Source organism: Grampus griseus (assembly GCF_964374135.1).
Source record: "Grampus griseus genome assembly, chromosome: 5".
Classification (NCBI taxonomy): Eukaryota; Metazoa; Chordata; class Mammalia; order Artiodactyla; family Delphinidae; genus Grampus; species Grampus griseus.
The window spans coordinates 25,637,353-25,660,356 of NC_138998.1; the positions used below are offsets into that span (position 1 = coordinate 25,637,353).

Consider the following 23,004-nt stretch of genomic DNA (forward strand, 5'->3'; position numbering starts at 1 on the left):
CTAATCTGCTTGAAACAATTCAGTGGCTTTCTGTTGCTCTCAGTATAAGATCCAAGTCCTTAGCATGACCTGGGAGGCCGGCATAGCCTGGCTCCTATCCTCCAGTCTCATCTCAGACCTATCTCTCTTGCACCACTGATTCCAGGGCACTGTATTCCCTCTAGAAGCAGACTTTTTGTACATGCTCTTCCCTCCACCTGGAAACCCTCTCCCCTTTCAACTCTCATTCATCCCTTAGCTCTCAGCTCAGAAGTTACTGCCTCAAGCATGTCCCTTGGACTCCCAGACTCGGTTAGGTCCCCCCATTAGATGTTCTTATAGCACCATGTAACTCTTCACAGCGTCTATTGCAGTTGTTAATTATTTAGCTTTTTTTTTTTTGCGGTACGCGGGCCTCTCACTGTTGTGGCCTCTCTCATTGCGGAGCACAGGCTCCGGACGCGAAGGCTCAGCGGCCATGGCTCACGGGCCCAGCCGCACCGCGGCATGTGGGATCTTCCCGGACCGGGGCACGAACCCGTGTCCCCTGCATCGGCAGGCGGACTCTCAACCACTGCGCCACCAGGGAAGCCCGAAAACGCTTACTTTTTAACAAAGGTACATTCTGAAATGTGAACGTATTTACAGACGAAACGGTATGATGTCTGAGATCTACTTCAAAATAACACAGTACAGAGGAAGCAGGTGAGGGTACAGATAAAACAAAATTGGCTGTGAATGGTTGATTGTTGAAGTTGGATGACGGGTTCACTGGGGTCCATCGTACTATTCTACTTTTGCATGTTTGAATTTCTTTAAAGACTTAAAAATCATCTATCCAGAACGTGACCTAGTCTTATCGCTTTCGTTACACCCACTCTTAACCAAACCACTGTCATCTCTCACCTGTACGGTCCCAGCCTCCCATCTGATCTCCCCACCCACCCTTGCCTCGTACTGTGGTCTCTACACTGCAGTGAGCGAGATTCTTTAAACACATCAGATGGTTTCCTCTCTGCTTAAGCCCTACAATGGCTCATCTTGCTTGGACCTGTGGCACACCTCTCTGACCTCATCTCCTGGCACTCAGCCCCTCATGCTCTCCCCCCAACCCCTGCTATGGTCCTTCTATTCTCAGGCTAGAGAGCACGCCCCCGAGGCCCTGGTGATGTGTCCTTAACACGCCTCTCCTGTCTCACCACCCCACACCCCAGGCTTGCGGGGTCTACACTCACTTGTGGTTTCTTTGTTTTAGTCACAGCTACCTGGACCTGTCCTGACTGGGAAGCCCAGGTTCCATCAGCCCCAGCTAGGAGCTTTGGTTCTGAGCCCCTAGGAGCTCAGGGCTTATCTTGTAATCATCTATTGCCTCCTTCCCCGGACTCAAGTTCCTTGAAGTCACAGGCTACCTCTTCTATCTCTGTAGGCTTGACAAAATGCCCGACACTTAAAATTCAGCACATTTTGAGTAAATGAATAAAATTCTTTGTAAGTTAGCATGTTACATCTTTTAAATATACGTACCAAAGTTTCTTGGAACAGGAACAAAATACTCATCATTACACAGAAGTCATCAAAGATGATTGAAAAACATGCTTCTGACTTCTCAGTATAATATTCTAAATAGAATTACTTGATATCTCAGATGTCAAGAATGAAATAATAAAAATGTAATCACGTTTCTGTTATAAACGGTTCTTCTTTAGTTGTCTTCTTTAGTTGTCTAAATTTGGAGTGCTGAGTTTTAAGGTTTTAAAAATTGCACACCGAGTCAACCTGCCTGCTCCCTTGACCATCTTGCTTGAAGAATCAGGGTCAAAGGATGCAAACTGGGGAGGGAGGGAGGGGTCAAAGGAGCTTGATTAACAGATGTCCAGGATGGGGGGTGGGAGGTGAGTTCTTAGGTAAGGAGGAACTTGAAATGGAAGAAGAGCTGCCCCTGCAAAAAGGAACTGATAAGAGACAGGAAGTGGAACCAAATCAGTCAATAAGGGATGAAGAAAGAGGAAGGTGAGCGATAGGAACGAGAAGACCTGAAATCATTCAAAGAATATGTACAAATAGGACCGCTTTGCGTGATGTTTTTATGCTTTTAATCCAGTTGTTTCCCAACTGTTACGAATTCTTTCAATATTAATTCTGTTGTTTTGATAGATAATTAAGTTCCTTTTAGCAGAGAGGAGTTAAAGAGAATTTTTGGAGAATTCAGTTTGGGTTGCTCTTCAAATACAAAATTGATGCTATGGGCCAGCCATTAGGGCTGGAAATTTGAGTTATTTTCCCTGTGCTGCTGATGGGTTGTGCTGCCTGAGCCACTGGCCCTCCTGTCACATCACCCATTGTGACTGCCTGTATTCGCAGATAATTAGCTAAGGTTGCAAGTGATGACGGGACAGATTTTTTCTTTATGTGAAAAATGACTAGTTTATAATAGCATTATAATTTCACCCTGTATTCAAAAAAAAAAAGTGGACAAACTCTTACAAACTGAGTTCATAGGGCAATATCCTCAAATATCAGAGAAACCAAACGCCCAAAGTACTGAGGCCTCAGTGAGCAAATGAGAGTCCAGGGAGGCTGAGCCTCTTTACAGCTGTCATTGTGACAACTACCATCACAAGCTGCATCACAAGCTCTTTTCCTCACTCTCCGTTGAGTTTACGTTAAGCATTTCCCTCTAAGATGCTGAGAAGGAACAAAAACATGGGCTCTGGAGTCAGGCAGCCCTGGGTTGCGATCCTGGCACTGTCTGGCTGTGGGATCTGCTCAATGTCACTATAAAGTGCAGATAATGAGGTCTACTTCCTAAGGTTGTCGGGAAAGGACTGAATGAAATAGCCCACGGAAAGAACGCTGCCGAATACCTGATAGTTAATAAGTGTAATTTGTTTTCTGTGGATGTCCAGAGCAGAATACTTCCAACGCTCTGATTTATCGTAAGATCGGCCTATCCAAAGCACTAAATGATAACAAGAGTTCAGTCTCTTTTATTCTGCTTTTTTTAATGTCATATTCCATTTGAGTCCTAAGCATGTAAGCAGGTACCATGGAATGTAAACAAGAAAGGAAACAGAAATATATTGAATGACTCATATGTGAAACAATGCTGTGACTCACACAGATGAAATAGCTGCTTGGCTGCACAAAATAATTAACACTAAAACGTTTAAGAAGAGACAACATAGGAATAAGCTATTTTAATCAAGCAAAAACAATTTTGTATCAATTAGTTCTAAAAATAAAATTAGACTTTTCCAACCCTTAACATCTGTATTTAATAATATCTTCTAACCAAAATACAGATGCTAAAACAGCAAATTACAATATATCTTGTACAGCATACAGTATGTTCACTGTTCACACTTACTTTAATTCTAGTTGGTCGTTATGTACTCAATGCATAAACATCACTTAGAATAAAATTTTCACAATTAACAAAAAATGCGACAAGGCTGTCTTAAAACGGCTCTGCTATAAATTGTATAGAATATACAGGATTACAAAGTCAAGTATTTTTTTTATCAAAATATACACCCCTCCCTGAAACTAACACAAGCTATCAACATTTTCAACGAATAATACAATTATAGAAAATATTTGCAAAATTATTTTTTTCATGTATAAATATTCTGCCATATTTACTTTGGTCTAGAATTATCAGCATACAAGTCCACTTAAAAAGTATCCACATGGAAGGGCTGGGAGACATCAGTACATGTAATCATTTTGTATTTGGAGTTACCTCAAATCAAAGTGACTGAAACACACAGTAATTCTCCTTGATCCATAAGCCTAATTGAGATAAAACAAATTAGTAGATCACAGGATTGCTTATTCAATTTTCTAATCATCAATTCAAAATTTCTTAGGCCCTTTGCAACTATCTTTTTAACAAAACCCAAATGAATAGTGCAGGTATACATATATACAATGTATAAAATAAAGTTGGACTCGTTTGCATTTTTCCATTTTCCTCTATTACATAATACTGTTTGTAAGTGAAAGCAGATGAACAAAAGATAAATGCAAATACAATACTGGGGTTATTTAACAGCAAAGTACTACAGTATAAAAAGGTCAGCTTTGATCATGTCCTTTTCTGGGTGTTTAAATGCTTTCTTGCCCACCCCAATCCTTATTAAGTCTTCTTCATGGAGGTATCACAACGCTTGGAGAGAGGATCTGGAGTCCTTTGAGCTACTTCTTCACAATGGTAACCTTGCAACCTTGGGTCATCTTGGGTTTCCAGCTATCACATCCCGTGAACATGAATGGCCGCAGGTCATCCTTGAACCGGGTCCCAGATTCTGCTCATACTGGTCATCAAAGGGTAAGAACGTTTTCTCTCTCTCTGTCCTATTCTGGCAGTTTAAAAAGTAAGACTCATGACTTCCAGCCTCCCAGGAACCTAGTCCACATGACGGAATAGCCTATAGGGCAGTTAGATTTTGAGGGCAGTGCTGATGGTGTGGGTCAGCATAAAAGAACATTAAAAACGGAAGTGGTTTTTAGCAAGCGGGCTAGATGTCTGCAAACATTAAGACAAGGCATCTGGTTTGTGGATGTATTTCTGAGTCATATCAGTAAGTGACGGAACCTTGTCACTCCACATTCTATCTCCCCACCCCCCAAAGACAAAGCTCTGTTCGAGGCAAGGAAGATCATCACTCCCTCTGCCCCCTCAAGTCATTAATGGGTGGGGCGGGGGTGTGTGTTTCTCTTGTCCTTTTTTTTTTTTTTAAATAGTATGTGCTTGTGGGCTGCATGATCTCCAAGAAGGCTAACAATTGTAGGGATTGGGCTTTCTGTCACTTTCAAGCGCCTGGGAATTCACCACCGTACACATGCTTTGCGCTACATTTCCTGGACACTCCTTCAGTGGCACGGAAGGCGTCAGGTTTCACTTGAACCCTTGAGACTGGTTAAATCTACCTGGAAAGACCTCCATGTCCATGGCCTTGTGATGGATGGAAGACTGCAGGGAGTTTCAGAAGAATCTGACCTTTCTTCATTTTCTGAAGTGAGGCCACTAAAAAGTAATATACAGCACAGCACAGGTAACCACAGGTAACTTCTGGGAAGGCTCTCCCCCATGGATAAGGCATGACCTATGTTTTCTGTGACTTGAGTAGACCAGTTCTAATAACAGCTCAGCCATAACTTCAAGAGAACAGCATTCCATCTAAAAGCATACACATGCTCTTAAGTAATATTCAAAATGCTTTCTACTGATTTTTACATCAGTCCTCATTATTTGCAGATCTATTGCTCATCATTATAATTCACTACAGGGGACATGGACAGTTAAAAGTTAGAGTGATTTATATATGTATTTTACAAGGTTTGTGTTGCAGAAAAGTACTTCTAGATAATGTATGAATGTCCTACTCGGGTTACTCATTTCACACGTATTTTCAACTATATTATTTCGTAGGTATCCATTAATTTAAACAATTTTAATAGAAGCTGGTTGGGAATAATGACTGTCATAGCTCATTTACCTTTGAACTTATTTATGAAGATGACATTTTCATGACATCTGACCCTTATTTTCTCCAGTGACTAAAGACAGTTCAGCAGCCAGTTCCTATTAGCACTTATTAGAAAGTTTTAAATTACGCTAAAATTAAACTCTTTTCTTTCCCCCGACTGGCAGAAATATCATAGCTGAGAACTTCACAAACTTTCACAGGTCGCTTGGGATACTGGAAGATTCAGGTACTTTGTTTTTGTGTACTTTGCATGAAGTTAATGCTAAAACCCAAAGCAGATATTAGGATCCTTTTCCTGGAATTTTCACAAATGAGATTTTCTTTGTTACATTTCACTCCTTCATGACTGTTATGTGAACAAAATTAAACAGAAACAAAAGAAAACGGCTAACTTAAAAAAAAAAACAAAAAAAAACCCGAAAAACCCAAACCCACCAACTTATAGTTTCGAAGATTTTTCCAAGTATCACCATTCAAAGGACATTATCAACAACGGTTTGTCCATTATCCTTTTGGTCACTGTCTTCTGAATCAATGAAATGTGGATTCTCCAGGGGATTTGAGTTCTCGTGGCCCGTGTCACCTTCTGTTTTCTCCCGCTGACTTGGGCTTTTGAATAAGTGTTTCTTCTGGTGCATTCCAAGGGCAGCAGCTGTTTTGCAAATTTTGGGGCACTGGAAGCAGGCATAGCCCTTCCCATTATGCTCTCGGATATGCCTCTGCTCATGATTCCTTTTCGTGGAGAGATACAAAAAACTCTGAAAGCAGAACTGACAGTGGTATCGCTTTTCGCCAGTGTGGATTCTTTCGTGGATTTTGAGGGTCTCATTCAACGTGAAGGCCTTGTTGCAATACTGACAGACGAACTCCTTCACGCCCAGGTGGATGCGCTCGTGTTTCTGTAGGTTGCCTTGCACCGAGAAGCACCGTCCGCAGGTCTTGCACTGGTACGGCTTCTCTCCCGTGTGACACCTCATGTGCATCTTCAGGGTGGAGGGGCTCTGGAACTGCTTGGAGCAGAGCTCACACGCATAAGGCCTGGCCGTGAGATGCCGGTGGGGCCTCCCTTGATTCCCGGCCCCCGAGGCTTTGTCTCCGTCACAGAGTTCACACTGCAACTTGGGCATCTCTTTATTTTCTTCTTCCTCGAAGGCCTTCTCCTGGGGAGCCTTCCCCACTGCGCAGTCCAGTTCGGCCGGGTATTTACATTTGCTGCTCGGGCTCCTGTTTTCATGCTCCTTCCTCCAGTTGGCTTTCCTCATTTTTCTCAACTGTCTGGATTTCTTTTTGGGTTTGTAGTTGTAGTAAGGGCGCCACGGTTTATCCGTGGAATCCTGGTCACTGGCATCGTCAAACATCTCACTCATCTCCACGCACTCGGACTGGCAGAGACCGATCGGGCTGTCTCTGTTGGTTTCCTGTTCACTCTCTCGTGGCGGAGTCTCCTCCTGCATTTGGTACTTGGGCCTCCTCCCTCTTTTATAGAACAATTTAGATCCTAGGATGTGCCTTTTCACGATGGCTTCGTTCCCGATTTTCACCGTTATCTGGCAAAGGGGCGCGACGTTGCTGTTTGTGGAGGTTCCCGGGAGAGCAGGCTTTGCGATGTAAGTTTCAATTTTACTAGTTTCTTTAATGATATTTGTGGTTTTGCTCAATGACCCTCCAGGATCAGCAATGTATCTGGACTCCTCTGGTACTTCTCCCCTGTTACACAGGATGGTTTTCTTTTTCTCCTTCATGCTCTTGGGTCTGCTGACAACCCTCCCCACTTTGTCTGGCTCGGGTTTGCCATCGTCTTTCGGGCTCTGACTGCCAGCCAGGTCTGAAGGGGCTGCAGGGTTGTGGCTGCTTGTGGCAGCAACGGCATTGCTGTGCATTATCACCGATGAAAACTGGCTGCTGTGCACGATGACCGAGGGGGCTGAGCCACTGTAGCTGATCACAGAGGTGGAGTTCTCACTGCCGTTACTCACAGACAAAACGGGCGCGTCCCCCGCCCGGAGGCCCGAACTGACGGCATTTTCAGCAGAAGAAACTGACACCTCTGTTGAATAAAAGTTACTGTCCAGATCAACTTTCAACTCTCCCCTCTCTCCCCATTTGGTACCCTCTGCGTTTTGTGCACTGGTGGAAGTGGGTACATCCTGACGTGCTGGTGTTTCCAGTGGGATGGCTGGACTGCTGGTCAAGGTGTTTACACTGTTTTGGAAATTCAGAGTAGGCAATTCAGAGCCGTGTGGATTCTGAATAACATAGGGACCAGGTGCAGACTCGTTCATCTGACTGTTTTCTCGAGTATTTTCATAGGAAGAATGTCGGTAGCTCTTGTAAGGAGCCCTCTTGCATTTCATGGGCAGGAGCCTATAAAGCTTATATGGATAGACACTAGGCTTCAAGCCCCCGTTTGCTGTTTTTTTACTGATGGAAAGTCTATGATCGATGGCATGGAAAGACTTCTGGTGGTTTTTGAGTATATAGTAGGTCATGAACGTTTCCAGGCAGAAAATGCACTGATACCTCCTTTCTCCCGTGTGCCAAATCTCATGTCTTGTCCTATACTCAGCCAATGCAAATACTTTGTTGCAGTAATGGCAAGGATACGTTCTTCTCCACGAGTGAACATTGGCATGTCTTCGGAGGCTGGATAAAGTCACATAACTACGTTTGCATACTACGCAGCTGTAGAGCATTTGCCCGTTAACAAATTTAACCATGTGTTCTGTTTCTGGCAAGGTACTTCCGGGACTGGAAAATTCACCAATCCTATTCTCAGATAATAAAGGCTCTGGACCTGTGAACGCACCTCCATTCTGCCCAATGGTGGGATAGTTTTCTAAGAAGCGCTGATTCCCTCCAGGAACGGGCATGTGGCTTGACCTCATGCAGATCTGCTCGTGCCGATCCAGTCTGTTGAGGGTGCTGAACTGTTTGTTGCAATGCTTGCACACCAAGGGCTCCTGGGTTGGCTTGTGAAGCTGCATGTGGGCGCTGAGCAAAGTGCTGCTGTCGAAGGATTTGGAACAACAGCTACAATTGTAAATGAGAGGCGGCACCTCTGTGGCTGGCAGTGTGGGGGCATCGGAGGATTTATTTTCCTCTGCCCTGGGAAAATGGACCTCTCCTTCGTTGTTGCTGGGAGATTTTGAAAGGGAAAGAATTGCAGCTGGCTGTGGACTTCCTTCTTGATTCATTTCCAAGTTGGTTGCTGGAGGGGGGGGTATATTTTCTGGAGGTGAATCCGAATCCTGGGGTGCGGAGATTGTCTTTGGCTTTCGGCATGTTTTCGGTTTTGCTGCAACCGCTTCGCAGTTTTCTTTACCTGTTTTCCCAGGTGAACTGCTGTCCCGTTCCCGTACAGGCAGACTTCTGTAAGCCTCAGTCACGGAAGACACGGCGTAGGAGTGCTCGGCGAGGGTGTGCACGGGCTCCACCTCGTGGCAGACGTCAGTCCTCTCCAGGCAAAGGCTGGTGGTTCTCATGGAGTCGGAGACCTTTTTGAAACTTGCCCTCAAGTCCAGTGGAGAAAACATGTTATTACTATTTTCCGTTTCGATGATGGAAAATGCATTTGTGATCCTTGGCCCATTAGTGATGGCTGGTTCTTCATGCCTTTTTTCATTTTTTTCTTCTTTAACCACTCCCTTTTCGGTAATGCAGAATACATAAGGACCTGGGGAATTTGAAAAGTTGCGATCGGTAAGATCTTCCAAGAAGGATATTCCCAGCTTTTTTCCTGCAGCTGCAAGATCAGTGACTGTTTCTTGTCTCTTGACGACGACTGTGGAGCTGTAGATATAATTAAGGATTTCTGTAAACACTTCGGCTTTGAGATCATCCAGCTCCAGGACGTGGCTGGAAATACAGATGGTGTGACTCCAAAAGATATTTTTGAAATAAAGGCTTGAAGCAGCCAGGACATTGCTGTGGGCTTTAAATTTGGTGTCTTCCACAATGATAGTGACATCACATAAAATGCCCCGAATGCGCTGCTCATTCAAGATTGAGAGCACTGTGTCGCTGTGAAAGTCGTCCTTGAGGTCCCTGGAAAGGGACATGACTGTCATCTGAAACAAGAGGAGAGAAATGGTCAGAGACGCTGCCACAAGGAGCTCCTTTATTTGTAGGCCGTTTTCAATTTCTTTGAAAAACGTTTTTTGTATGAAAATAATTGTTTTTTTTTTTTAAATCTCATTCTGTTGCTGCTCCCAAGACTTGCAGTCAACCTTAGAAGTTTAATCTTTATCTTGCCCCAGCCTGTTCCTCATACCACTGCTAATAGTTGTTATAGTTGGAAATCCTCCCAGAACTTTTTCTCCTTCTTTCTCCAAAGTTGTAGCTTGGAGAAAGGTTCCCCGGCCAAATGTTAAAGGTCTCATCATCACGCAGGGCTGCTGCACTGAACTCTTAGAGTCGGGCAATGCCATGGTCCTACCACAAGCCTCCTTATCTATTTCAGAAGATGGCCCTGATGATCTGATCCAAACGTAATTCATGAAGCAGGAAAATGATTTTTTAAAAGTTTTCCCTAAGTAAGCAGTACCTGTGAGTAAAGGCATTGGCTGCTCGGGAAAGAAGCAAGAACTGGAGGAGCCATTCCTGATTTGTGGCTCCGAAGGGTTTCTCAGTGTAGTCTCAGTCTGCATGACCAAGTCTGACCACTAGGGGCACTCTGCCCTCTGGCCCTTCCTTGTGGGGACCCATCCCGTTCCTTCTGATTTCGCTTTTATCACAGCCAAAGTAGACTGGGGTGTTCAATCAAAAAGGAAACAAAACAAAACAAGTAAAGTATATTTCTGAGTTTACAATACCGTGTCTAGTCACAGGTTCCTAAATTAGCACAATTTAAAGGCACTATGGCTCTTGTTCTGGTCTGAGGATGCTACCTCCATTGTTCCCAGAGCTCAGGTCTTGTTATCCTCTATGTTCTATAATGAGCCTAGAATGGCCAGAGCCAACCCACTAATATTCTAGTGAGGGACAATCCAAAGCAGTGGCTTTCATAGTTACCCACAGTAAAAAATACATGGTACACAGTGACTTAAGACAGAAATGAAACTAAAACTTACCCTTACTATGTGTGATGCAGTCTGTTCTGTCCTATTCTCTTTCACTTAAAAAATGCTAACAGCAACTCACCAAACTAATTCCACTACACACTAATGGATCACTCCTGCACTTAATCTGTACCCCCCCCAAATACCCGCTTTGGTCTAAAGGATATACTACCCAGCTATTCATCAAGTCCACCTCTAATCACATGATGTCCAGAAAGCCATGTACCTTGCTGCTATTTCTTTAACTCCCAGTGGCAATGTATTCCTAGCACTGGAGTATAATGTTTAGCCCACGGCATTTATTCAATTGGAAAAGACCAGATGGCCACATAAAGGATCTCTTTTCACCTTTTTGTAAGGATTATAAGCTCTGCCCATTATGTTATTTAGACAGTCCTTTATACAAGAATCCATTCGATAACTTCTTTTTATCTCATTCAGCCATTGGAAAAAGAGCATTTCTACTAACAAATTCTTCATTATTCAGATAATGAGAACAATGTACTCACCACGTTTATTCTCTCTTAATTCTCGAGACGAGGATGCTTAGAACTAACGTTTACCATTGACTGTTGTAGCCACTGTGAGCCTGGGTTTCTGATGTGACTACTGTCTCACTTTCTTGATTTAGTGAGAGCTCTTTTACTCTTGTTTTCCCTGCCTTTAAGTGGAACCTTCCATGAATCTTTTCTAGGGATGTGGGGGATTAAATCTTTAAATAAAATTAAATGAAAAGGGATCTCTGGGACTTCCCCGGTGGTCCAGGGGCAAAGAATCCAACTTCCAATGTAGGGGACTCGGGTTCGATCCCTGGTCGGGGAACTAAGATTCCACATGCCACGGGGCAACTAAGCCCGAGCGCCACAAATACTGAGCTCACACGTCTCAATTAGAGTACAGAGCCCCCGTGCTCTGGAGTCCACGTGCCACAACTACAGAGCCCACCCACCCTGGAGCCTGCATGCCATAACTAGAGAAGAGAAAACCCGCATGCCACAACTTGAGAGAAGCCTGCACGCCACAACTAGAGAGAAGCCCGAGTGCCGCAATGAAGATGTCGCATACCACAACTAAGACCCAATGCAGCCAAAAAAATAAAGAATATAAACTTAAAAAAAAGGGGATCTTTATGGCTTCCTCTGTGCCCTGAAGGGAGAAAGGTTCACCCTGAATGGATAGCAGCAGTCTACCCTTCACTGGCTTACAGATCAATAACATACTTGGCTGGTGCTTGTTTGGCCTTCCTTGAGGTCTCTCTGTTCCGGGCCCCTGTAGGATCTACTTTCTCTCCTGACTCGTACCTTCTCCTGTTTGGAAGGGTCAGACCAGACCATAATGGGCTCTAGAGGACTCCCCACAGCAAGTTTTGTATTGCCAGTACTAGTTATCATTAAAAGTTATCATCAGATTTGAGTTAAAAAAAAAAAATCACTCAGGACCACTTAGGCTGCAGAGTGTGGAAAGGATCCGAGGGAGGCCAGCTGGTTGCAAACCAGCTAGCGAGGCCGTCCTAGTGGTCCAGGTAAGAATTAATCCATCCACCCCAGACAGAGCGGGAACCTGGGAAGGAGTGATGGCTCCACCCACACCTAAGAAAGTGAGGCCGGGGGAGTTAGTATCTGAACTCAAAATTTACTTTTAATTCCCTCGACCAATATTTATTGAGCAACTGCTAAGTACAAGGCATCAGGCTAAGTGCTACAGGAAGATAATAGTTCATCTCTCCGTTGAACAGATGTTTACTGAATACCTACTTCATGCTTTGGGACAGTAGTTCCCAAACCTGGCTAGGCATCAAAATCAGCTGGGAAGCTTTAAAACAGTACAGGTTTACAGATTCCCCCTACTCCGCCCCTGCAGAGATTCTGGTTTGGAACAGCTGGGGTGAGACCCCGGAATCCATATGTACTTTTGTACCTTATTTCGTGAAGAAGTAATACATTCATATGATAACAAGTTGGAAAGGCACACCGAGTAAACACTGACAAGCCTCCTTCCCACATTGTCTCAGAGGCTCTTCAGGTGGTTTTATATCAACCAGGCAGAAGCAGGCCTGGGGGCTGACACTAAAAGCCAGGGCCGCTAGAGGAACAAAAATACTGCCCCCAAAGGTCTGTGGTACAGCAGGGAAAATAAGATGTGCTCATGAAAAGCCGTAAAACACAGATTCCCAGGGAAGGTGAAGGGTCAAGAGCGCTGGGAGAAGGTTTCAGGGGTCGGGGGGAGAGGGGCTTGGGAACGGGTGTGAGCCCAGCAAAACCTTGCAGATATGGACAAAGCTGAGGAAAAGGAATTTCAGTCAGAAAAAGGCACAGTCGAGAGTTTTACGCCCTCAAGAAGCTTGTGATCTAGGAGTCGGTGTAACACTTTATTTTTATTTTGTTGTTGCTGTTGTTTGCTTTTTGTTGTTTGCCACACCATGCGGCTTGCGGGATCTTAGCTCCCCGACCAGGTATTGAACCTGGGCCCTCAGCAGTGACAGCGTGGAGTCCTAACCACTGGACCACCAGGGAATTCCCAGTGTAACAGTTTAGGACAAAGAATCCAAATCCGCAAATGCGAAGTGAAAAAGCGGTGAAAGTTGTTGAAGATGCAATTCCAAGCCATATTCTGCCTGTCCAACATGCAACAAAGAAATAAGTTAGAAGTCTGTAGGCCAGAGGGGACCCATCGTAGGCCACAAGCACACCTGGTCCCCACACGCTATGTTTGACTCCCATGGTTTTTGGAACCATGGTTTTGAAAAACTGAGCTCACGTTGAAAACCAGTAAGATTTAACGTAAAAATCAACATATCTTTTCTTGAAAAACAGGAAGACTGGACAGCGAAGGGGGTGTTGGCTGCCTGGCAACCGCGTGGCTGTGTCCCTGTGTCACTGTCACCTGCACGCACGTGCTACCTGTCCAAGTACTTACCGCCAAGCGGCTTCTCTCAGTAAAAAGCCCAGCCTGGCCCCTTCAGGCAGTTTGGTTTGTGCAACTGATGAGAACATTAAGCAGAATCACTTTGCACCCACAGTTCTGAACAGACATACTTAATGATATCCCTAAAATTAGAATTAAGACATAAATGAGCTCGTGGGGGGAGGCAGTCATTCTCACCAAAAATAGTATTCTTTGACTTAAGAAAAATTAAAGTGATCTTCTCTGTTATATTTCTTCTTTGAGAGTAAATGAAAACAGAAGTCTCAGGAGTTCCTGCCAATGGAAAGCCCACAACAGACTTCAGAAAAAGAAACAGAAGTTGGAAAGCAGATGAAATTCAGTTTACACGTAATTTTCTAAAACGTGTTCAAAAAAGCAAGTTTCGTGCAGTATATTTATTATTTTCAGTAGTACTGCTGAGATGGAATAAATAAGCACGAAAAAGGCTAACAAAAATGATGTAGATGCAAACATTTTGGTAAGCCAATATTTAAAAAAAATAAACTAATTTGTAATTAGGTAACTGTGGTCATCTGACTTATGTTACTATTTCCCTGAGTTGGTATTTTAGCTAATAGCTTTTAACATACACCTTCTAAACACATAAATACACATACATATATATCCATGTGCACATACCAATAAATCTATGACTATATAACTATATGAACATATGCTGTATGTAAATATATTTTATAAGCACATCAAACAGGATGAACTTTTAATTCAGCATCTAAAAAACAGGATACTTGGACTTCCCTGGTGGCGCAGTGGTTAAGAATCCGCCTGCCAACGCAGGGGACACAGGTTCGAGCCCTGGCCTGGGAAGATCCCACATGTTGAGGAGCAACTAAGCCTGTGCGCCACAACTACTGAGCCCGCGTGCCACAACTACTGAAGCCTGCGCGTCTAGAGCCCGTGCTCCACAACAAGAGAAGCCACCGCAATGAGAAGCCTGTGCACCGCAACGAAGAGGAGCCCCCGCTCGCCGCAACTTGAGAAAGCCCGTGTGCAGCAACGAAGACCCAATGCAGCCAAAAATAAAATAAATAAATTTAAAAGAAGAAAAAATAAAAAACCGGATACTTGCGAGAGAAAGGGGGTGCAACTAATAACCATGCCAGGGCAACAGGTATACATTGGGACTGTGCCCTGGGAAGTGAGGATGAATGATCATCCTGTTTTCATATACATAAATATATAAACAAAATATGTATCTCTATATAGATTAAATATAAAATTCTAAAGTTATAATTACATATATGTACATTTACATAAAGTATACTTTATAAATATGTAAATGCTTTTAAGAATTTTATACATATATGATAAACATACTTTATAATTATACTTCATATAAATGCCACTGGGAAATTCTACTTAATTAGCATATTTAGAATCTGCTGCTGCTTTTGTCTCCTGCCATATTCCAGCCTTATACAATACACATTCATCTCATGCAAAGGTGGGCACTTAAATAAGATGCTTTTGATGACTAAAATGACTTTTCTTCACTTACTTGTAGAATTAACGTTTTAGAAAAGTAAAATAAATCTATGCTGATGGTAAAATATGCCAACAGTAGAGAGGTGGATTAAGGTACAAGGCAGAAGGCCCCCTCCCCACGCCAGCCTCCTCAGTACACCCACAGCACAGGCAGCACAGGGACTCCCTATACGGGTCCTTTCCTCATCACTCGGGAGGATTTCTACGCTCTGTATGAAGCTTTAGAAGAAAAACTGTATTTCTTCTTGAGGTTCTTCTTCTATCCTCGCCCCTAGCTCCGGTGCCGGGCAATTCCTATCATTCACTCATCTCAGATGACACCTCCTCTGGTCAGCCTCCTTCCTCACGGATTCCTAATTTGGGGTTCCTACCTTCATAGTCGCATGTAATGCTGTGCGTCTGTCCACATCTCTATCTTTCCCTGTTTGCTCCTTGAGCGCAGGGACAACCGAGCTCATCTTGGTACCCTCTGCGCCCGCAGGGCGGGTACAACACACTGTTGATGTCGACAGTGAGCAGAAACGCAGTGGCTCCTCAGACCCCGGGCAGCAAATGCCTTAAATAACATACTGTGCTTAGAAAGCTTTCTGGTTTAAAGCTTTAAAAATTAGACCTAGGTAAACCCAAATGCTACTCTAGAGAAAGCAAAATTACCAGGAAAATAAAAATAAATTCCTGTTCTTCCCCCCACCCCCCCAGCTTCCTTCTAACCTGGCGGTTCTCAAAGTATGTTTCATGGACCTCTGGGTCTCCCAAGACCCTATCGGCAAGCTCTTGAGGTCAAAACTGTTTTCATAGGGGCAGGACAGGAATAAAGACGCAGATGTATAGAATGGACTTGTGGACACGGGGAGGGGGAAGGGTAAGCTGGGACCAAGTGAGAGAGTGGCATGGACATATATACACTACCAAACGTAAAATCGATAGCTAGTGGGAAGCAGCCGCATAGCACAGGGAGATCAGCTTGGTGCTTTGTGACCACCTAGAGGGGTGGGATAGGGAGGGTGGGAGGGAGGGAGATGCAAGAGGGAGGAGATATGGAGATATGTGTATATGTATAGCTGATTCGCTCTGTTATAAAGCAGAAACTAACACACCACTGTAGAGCAATTATACTCCAATAAAGACATTAAAAAAAAAACTATTTTCATGACAACACTAAGATGTCATTCATCTTTTTTATCATGCTGACATGTGCATTAATGGTGCAAAAGCAAAGATGGGGAAAACTTCCGGCAACTTAACAAACATCAAGCCAGTAACACTTGGATTAAGGAGTAAAAATTATTCATTTTATTAAATCTTGACCCTTGACTGTACGTCTTCTTACTGTTGTGTGATAAAATGGGAGGTACACACTGCCTTGAGAAAAAGTACTTGGGTGTTTCTTTGAGTTCTGAGTTGAACTAGCCAATTTTTTTTTTTTCATGGAACACCATTTTTACTTGAAAAAAATGATAAGACAAACCATGGCTATTCAAATACGGGTATTTGGGCAAACACTTCCTTGAAAATGAACTAAGTGAGTCTGTCATTTCAAGTAGCCATTTTGTTGCCAGTAACAAAAGACTCTGAAGCAGAAACAGAATTTTGGAAAACCTGCATCTACCACAATGAGCTCAACACTCCTCAGTACATAATGATTTTTCTGATGATGTTGGTGGTGATGTAATGAAAGTGGTTTCTGGATACTATGCATGGCTCAGTGAACCGACATTTTCCAAATGACCAATGCATATTACCAAAAAAATCATGCAGGGGCTAAAAGGTGTGAGAGAGAGCAGTGGATTTAAATGTAACAAAGTATAGAAAGTTCATTGATATGGATTCCATGTTGCAATTAACCTTTAAGAAATTCCCACTGGTAAGTTCTGGTGTAGTATCAAAGAATATCCACCATTAACTGAAAAGATTATTAAAAAACTTCTCCCTTTTCCAATTACCTAGTTGGGTGAGGCTGGATTTTCTTCGTATAACTCAACTAAAACAACACGTTGCAGCTGAATCCAGAAGCAGATGTGAAAATCCAACCGTCTTTCTCTGAAGTCAGATATTAAAGATACAGTGTACCCTTGAACAATACAGGTTTGAACCACTCAGATCCACTTATATGCTAATGGTTTTCACTAAGTACGTACTATAGTACTACACGATCCGCGATTGGCTGAATCCACAGATGCAGAACTGTGGATATGAAGGAAGGGAGACTATGCGAATTTTCGACCACATGGAAGGTCTGCGCCCCTAACCCCTGTGCTGTTCAAGCATCAACTGTATTTGCAAAAACATAAAACAATACCATTCTTCTCACTATATACAGATATATATATATAAGATATTTTTCATGTGGACCATTTTTGAAGTCTTTATTGAATTTGTTACAATATCGCTTCTGTTTTTTATGTTTTGGTTTTTTGGCCAAGAGGCATGTGGGATCTTAGTTCCCTGACCAGGGATCAAACCCACACCCCCTGCACTGGAAGGTGAAGTCTTAACCACTGGACCGCCAGGGAAGTCTCTCACTATATTTTTTGCTTTAGAAAATAGTTATTTTTAAAATACATTTTAAAATACATATTTTAAAATACATCATTTTATCATGTAACTGGGTTTATCACAGTTAATTTTCTTAAGTTAATAGTTTTAAAATTCTCATTTAAATTTTTGAATATGATAAATATTGATAGATATAATTCAGATAAACGAAAGCTCTTTGGGTCCTTAAAGATTTATAAGAGTGTAAGGGGGTCCTGGGAATAAAAAGTTTGAGAACCACTTCTCTAACCTATAAGACAATGCTCAAAATCATTTTTAAAGAAACTATTTAGAAATTATTTTACTCAATAAAATGAATCATCTATAAGCCTAAAGGAACTAAAGACAAAATAAATGAAAGTGTGTTGAAATACAAAGCAGAAACGCCCAGGAGACAGAAGGAAAATCCAAGGGATAGAGAAACAGACACACCTACAGTCACACAGATACACACCCTCTACAGCTGTCTTTAATTTTCCAAGCGTGAAGCGATTGCTATCTATCACTTGAGTTTGAACAGGGCTGAAAAACAGGTGGACCAATTTGCCTAGTGTGGGCCTTCCCCACTACACACTCAGGTGAAAATTGTTCCTTGGTACGCAGGGCTGCTGCCTAGATTCTGTTTGCACAATCTATCATTGCTTGAATCCTTGCCTTCCAAATCTCAAAGGTCAGCTTGGTCACAGCATTCCGTTTGCCCTTACAATTCTATCCATTCATCTACTAAATGAGCCCCTCCCCATTATATCCTGGATACTCTTCCTGGTTTTGAACTTGAAATCAAAGGAAACAATTCCTGACAATGATCCAACCAACAAATTCCAGTATTTCCACCTTAATTAAATCTTCTCTCCCCAAATTTGACAAGGCAATTTTACTGAAATACAGAGAAGTCAAAAAACTTAAAAATGATAGTTTCCATAAAAATTTTAACTCTCACAATGTCAACCAAAAAAAAAAAAATTGATAAACCTCAAGTTGTTTAACCAGTGTAACTATTATATAGAACTTTATAGACCTTGTTAATGAAATCTGGTGTACTTTTATTAGCAAATCTTCAAGACATGACAGATGGAAAGTGAAGTAACCCTGTCCAGTCTGCATTCTTAGTGAGAATTCGAAGTCACTTATTCAAGGCCACTCTCCAGGGCCAGACTGATTCCCACTTTTCTGTATCTTCTGATCAGAGAAAAAGCCAAGAGCCCTCTTGCAGCACCTTGGCCGCTCAATTCCTAACGTACATAATAACGAAACTAAATCAACAGAGCAACTTTCTCCTCTTTCTACTACAAGTCTTCTATAAAAAGACACTTAGAAATAAAACCCAACTAAAAAAGAACACGCTATATTAGGATACTGACCTGGAATCCTGCAAAAGTCAAACTCACAGTCCATTTTGGGCCAGCGCAGGCCCCATACTGAAGTGGAATCTACTGCATGGATCTGCTATTCTCTGCAGAAAGTGTTCTGACAAAGGACACTGCTTCAGTGATCTGGCTCCACCATCCCACACACATCTTTGCAGTGCATTTTCTCATAGTCATGTTGGGTGGCTACGTCAGACCTCCTCACGTGATGGGGTGTTAGAAACACACGCATCAGATCTCGAAAACAGATTACAAAACAGAAGCCCTTTATAGAGTTCAGCTACGTCTAAGAAAAGGAAAATCCTCTTGATTTGCCTTCTAAATGCAGCCCAAAAGGAGAAGAGAAGAGCTGCATTTATCAGACTTTCATGCATTTAAGCTATCAGATTCAAGAAGGTGTAGTATAACAAAGGAGGTTTGTTTTTCATCTGAAATTCAGGTGGTTGGAAAGACTAACTTCAGGAAGCTACTAGAGTCCATCCAACAGAGAGGGGGATTGACTTGAAACACCTTTACTGAATACCTTATTTTGAATAGGTAAATGTTTGGTCTCCAGACTTGCCGTTGCGTGCACACAGACTGTGAGAACGAGTATTATCAGATTCGCAGGTGATGCAATGTGCCCAGTTAAATATTTCCAGTTGCTAGTTTGGAAGGTGAAAGGGGGAAAAGGTGCTTTCTTTTTTTCTTTTTGAAACACAGCAATGTTTAGGGTAGCCCTTGGGGTCATCTCACCATCAACCTTGCCTGGACACCTGCTTGCTTAAGGAAGCTGGCAAATGGGCTTAGAGAGTCTATCTCTGAGGCCCTGAAGTGCTGCGTCCATTTCTTGTCTCCACCAAATTCCACTGACATTTAGAGATGCTAATGTGAAAAGGCATTTTAAATTGGAATGCTGTGCGAACTGAGTTACCAGAACGACCGGGACAGGGGTCTTATCCCCTGGAACTTCTCATTTTAGGGGTGAGCTTATCATCTAGAGTTGGTTTCAAAAGCCAAATACCATTTTCTTAAAGGGCCAGCTGACTGAACGGGCCTGTTCCTCTCAGTTGACCTCTACCTGTCAGGGAGGGTGGAGGGAAGAACTGTTGTACATTCTGGCTTCTGAACAACAATGAACCTCCTGCGGGTCACAGGATGGGTTATCCTAAAAAAGGACAGAGACCAACTGCTGCTTTGGTGTTAAACCACCTAAATCCACCTGCCATTGCACCCTTGTTCTCCACCCCAGGGTCCCCCTGCACCCCAGCTTTTGGGGGACTCCTGCAAGACAATGAATCACAGTTTGCATGGACTCTTTCTGGACAAATCAGAAATTGGGCAGAGAGGAGTGAACCAAGAAATGCCCATGAAAAGCACCACACACAATGCTTGGCACACAGCAGGGGTTTGATGAATGTGGGCGGGAATCAGCGTGAGAACTGACTGTGTCCTCCTCACGTGTGACTACGGGGAGGACTGCTTAGGCACACAGTGCGCAGGGCGGCCTTTTAACAGCACAAAGGAGATCCAAGTCAGGCCCTACTTAGATCCCTTCAGTGGCCATCCCCAGATGTTAGGGTAGAATCCAGACCCTTCGCTGTGGGCTGCGAGGCCCTGCACTGCCCACGGGTCCCAGCCACTCTCCCCAGACTCACCGGTCCTTCTGCCCCGCTCTCTGTGCTCACACTCAGGCCTCCCTGGGCTGACTCCACCTTCCGAGTCTCTCCTGGCCCTGGTTCCGGTCCCGCCCCGGGGCTGGCTCACTCATACTTCAGGCCCAGCTCAAATGTCAACTCAGAGGCCCACCCCATCTCTCTATTTGCTCCCAGCTTTACTTGCTCTCGCATCACCTGGTTTATTTCCTTCATGTCACACACCTCAACCTGCAATTATCACATGTACTTGTCTGCTTGTTAACTGTCCACTGTACCTGCCAGAAAGTAAACTCCAGGACGGAAAGGACCTTATTCGTCCCATTCACTGCTGTGTCTCCAGGCCACAGGGCACGGCAGGCACTCGGGAAATATTTGAAAGCAGAGAGACTCACCCTGATGAGAAAAGCGACCTGCACTCCTGGCCCCCCTTATCTGTTCTGCCTGTTTCTCGTGCACAGCACTCATAACATCCCCATACACTACACAATGTGCTCATTATTCATTATCCATCTGCCTGCTAGAACTTAAGCATCACGAGGGCAGCAATCTTTGATTTTCTGTACTGACGTATATTAAGCACCTAGAACAGTGCCTGATACATCGCAGGCCCTCAGTACATATTCATGTACTAAATGAACGACCTGTACTAGAAACAGATACACGTTTGTGAATCAGCACTATAGACGGACAGGCACTGTGAGTACTGCGAATTACAATTTTCATCTGTGTGAACTGCCCCAATCCATTTTGAATAAAATTACTTTCATCTGATACATTTCAGGTTGCAAAGCACTTCACGTTAACTTAATCCCCTCCATAATCCTGCGAGGAAGGCGCAGAAAATGGAGACACTACGACGAACTCACAGGGTTAAATGAATTAACAGAGTCAGGGCTCACCATATGGAAGCTGTTACTCTCATGCCCACGGTATAGATGTGGAAACTGAACCCGGAGGAGTGCCTCGCTTACAGCAGAGTTGTAATTTCTGAGGGCGGCACCGTGCCCGGCCTCCTGCACTCTGCTGCGTCAGGAGCGTGCGCACACACATAGCAGGAGGGAAGTCAGAACAGCTGACTCGCTGTCTCCAGCACACAATGGCTCTGCCCCAAGTTCAGGCTGCAGGCCGGTGGTACAGGATCACCACTGCAGAAGCCCGTGGCCGGGAACAGGCCCAGGTGAGATTTAAGAGCTAAGGCCATCGGGGGCAGCCTGCCTGGGTCCCGTGCCGAGAAGCCACTGGGAAATGTTGCCTGACATGAAGCAGAATCTGCCAGAGGGGTCCCCAAAAAGGGCAGCTGAGGATCAGAGTTCAGGCAATCAGACTCCTGGCCACGGGCGGCAGGTTCCCGGGGCAACCTGAGCATAGGCAGATGACGCGCCAGGGGCTTGGGGCCCATCACGGCCGGCCGGGTGTACAGTGACGGGGAAAAAGGCGTTTTCAAGGTGCCAGACGAACACGGAGTCAGCCGTGGTGTTTGCCCCACAGCCCAGAATGTGCTAAACACCCAACGCCAAGGCCTTTACGCTATACTCACACGTTGCCAACTTAAAATCTGTAGTATTAAAAAAAATATGATTTTTAAAAGTTTGTTGCCAATTCAGTCCAAGCACTCGAGAGACAAAAGCCAAGGATGTGCACTGCCAGGATTTACTAATCTGAAGCGAATGCATCAGGAAGATGAGCTTTCACTTTCATTTCATTTGGGTACTCACCCACCGCGAGTACTTAGATTTAATCCTTTCATTATGGGCCTGGGGATGATACGGTCTCAGGGATCATAAGGCTCATGCTGGGGACTTGTCAGGCAGGATAAAGCATGAGACCAGTGGGTATGAAGCATCAGGGCAGCTCTAGAGGAAGAAAATCTCCAGGGTGGGGCCAGCTTTGGGAGCGAGCCTTCTCCATGACAGAGAAAAGAGTCTCCTGGCCGACACGGAGCTGAGACATGGCCAGTGAGGCTCATTAAAACCCTAAGCCCAAATTCCAGTATCTTTACTGAGGCACAGAAGGTCCTCTGTGATTTGACCTCACTTCCTGCCACTCCAACCCACACCGGCCTCCCTTCTGTTCCTTAAATGTGTGAGGATCTTCCCACCTCAGGGCGTTTGCACATGCTGCTTCTGAAGCCTAGAATGCCTCTGCAGCCTAGGCAGCAGCCTATCCTGATCTCTATCCAACAATCCCTTCCCCCTCAATCAGGTTCATCTGTCCTAGACTCTCAGCATACTCTTCTTTCACAGTCCTTACTACTATTGTAATTAAGTATTATTTGACAAATGTGTGCTTTACCGCAAGAGTATAAATTCTGTGAGGGCTGTGAGGCTGTTTACCACAGTCTCCCGCCTAGCTCCTAGCACCACACTTGGCACATAACAGTGCTGATAAACCTTTATGAAATAAATGCAAAAACAGCAAACCACCCAAACAGTAAGCTCTCTAGAGCCCACCACACCTGGCACTATTACCAAGCTTTCTGGATCCAGCATTAGGTCAACGCGAACTT

General features: G+C 44.0%; 1 protein-coding gene across 4 annotated transcripts in view; it reads right to left on the reverse strand.

Moving 5' to 3' along the window:
* Positions 1–2,969: 2,969 nt before the first annotated feature.
* Positions 2,970–23,004, reverse strand: part of ZBTB38 (zinc finger and BTB domain containing 38) — a 76,033-nt gene continuing 55,998 nt past the window's right edge. For 3 of the 4 annotated variants that reach the window (XM_082654924.1, XM_082654923.1, XM_082654925.1), the window contains one exon: positions 2,970–9,538. In XM_082654924.1, coding sequence (XP_082511050.1) covers positions 5,945–9,538 — 3,594 coding nt within the window. In that variant the 3' untranslated portion in view covers positions 2,970–5,944. Of the gene's footprint in view, positions 9,539–18,855; positions 18,971–23,004 lie in introns of those variants that run through there. The other variant, XM_082654926.1, reaches the window with a different exon arrangement.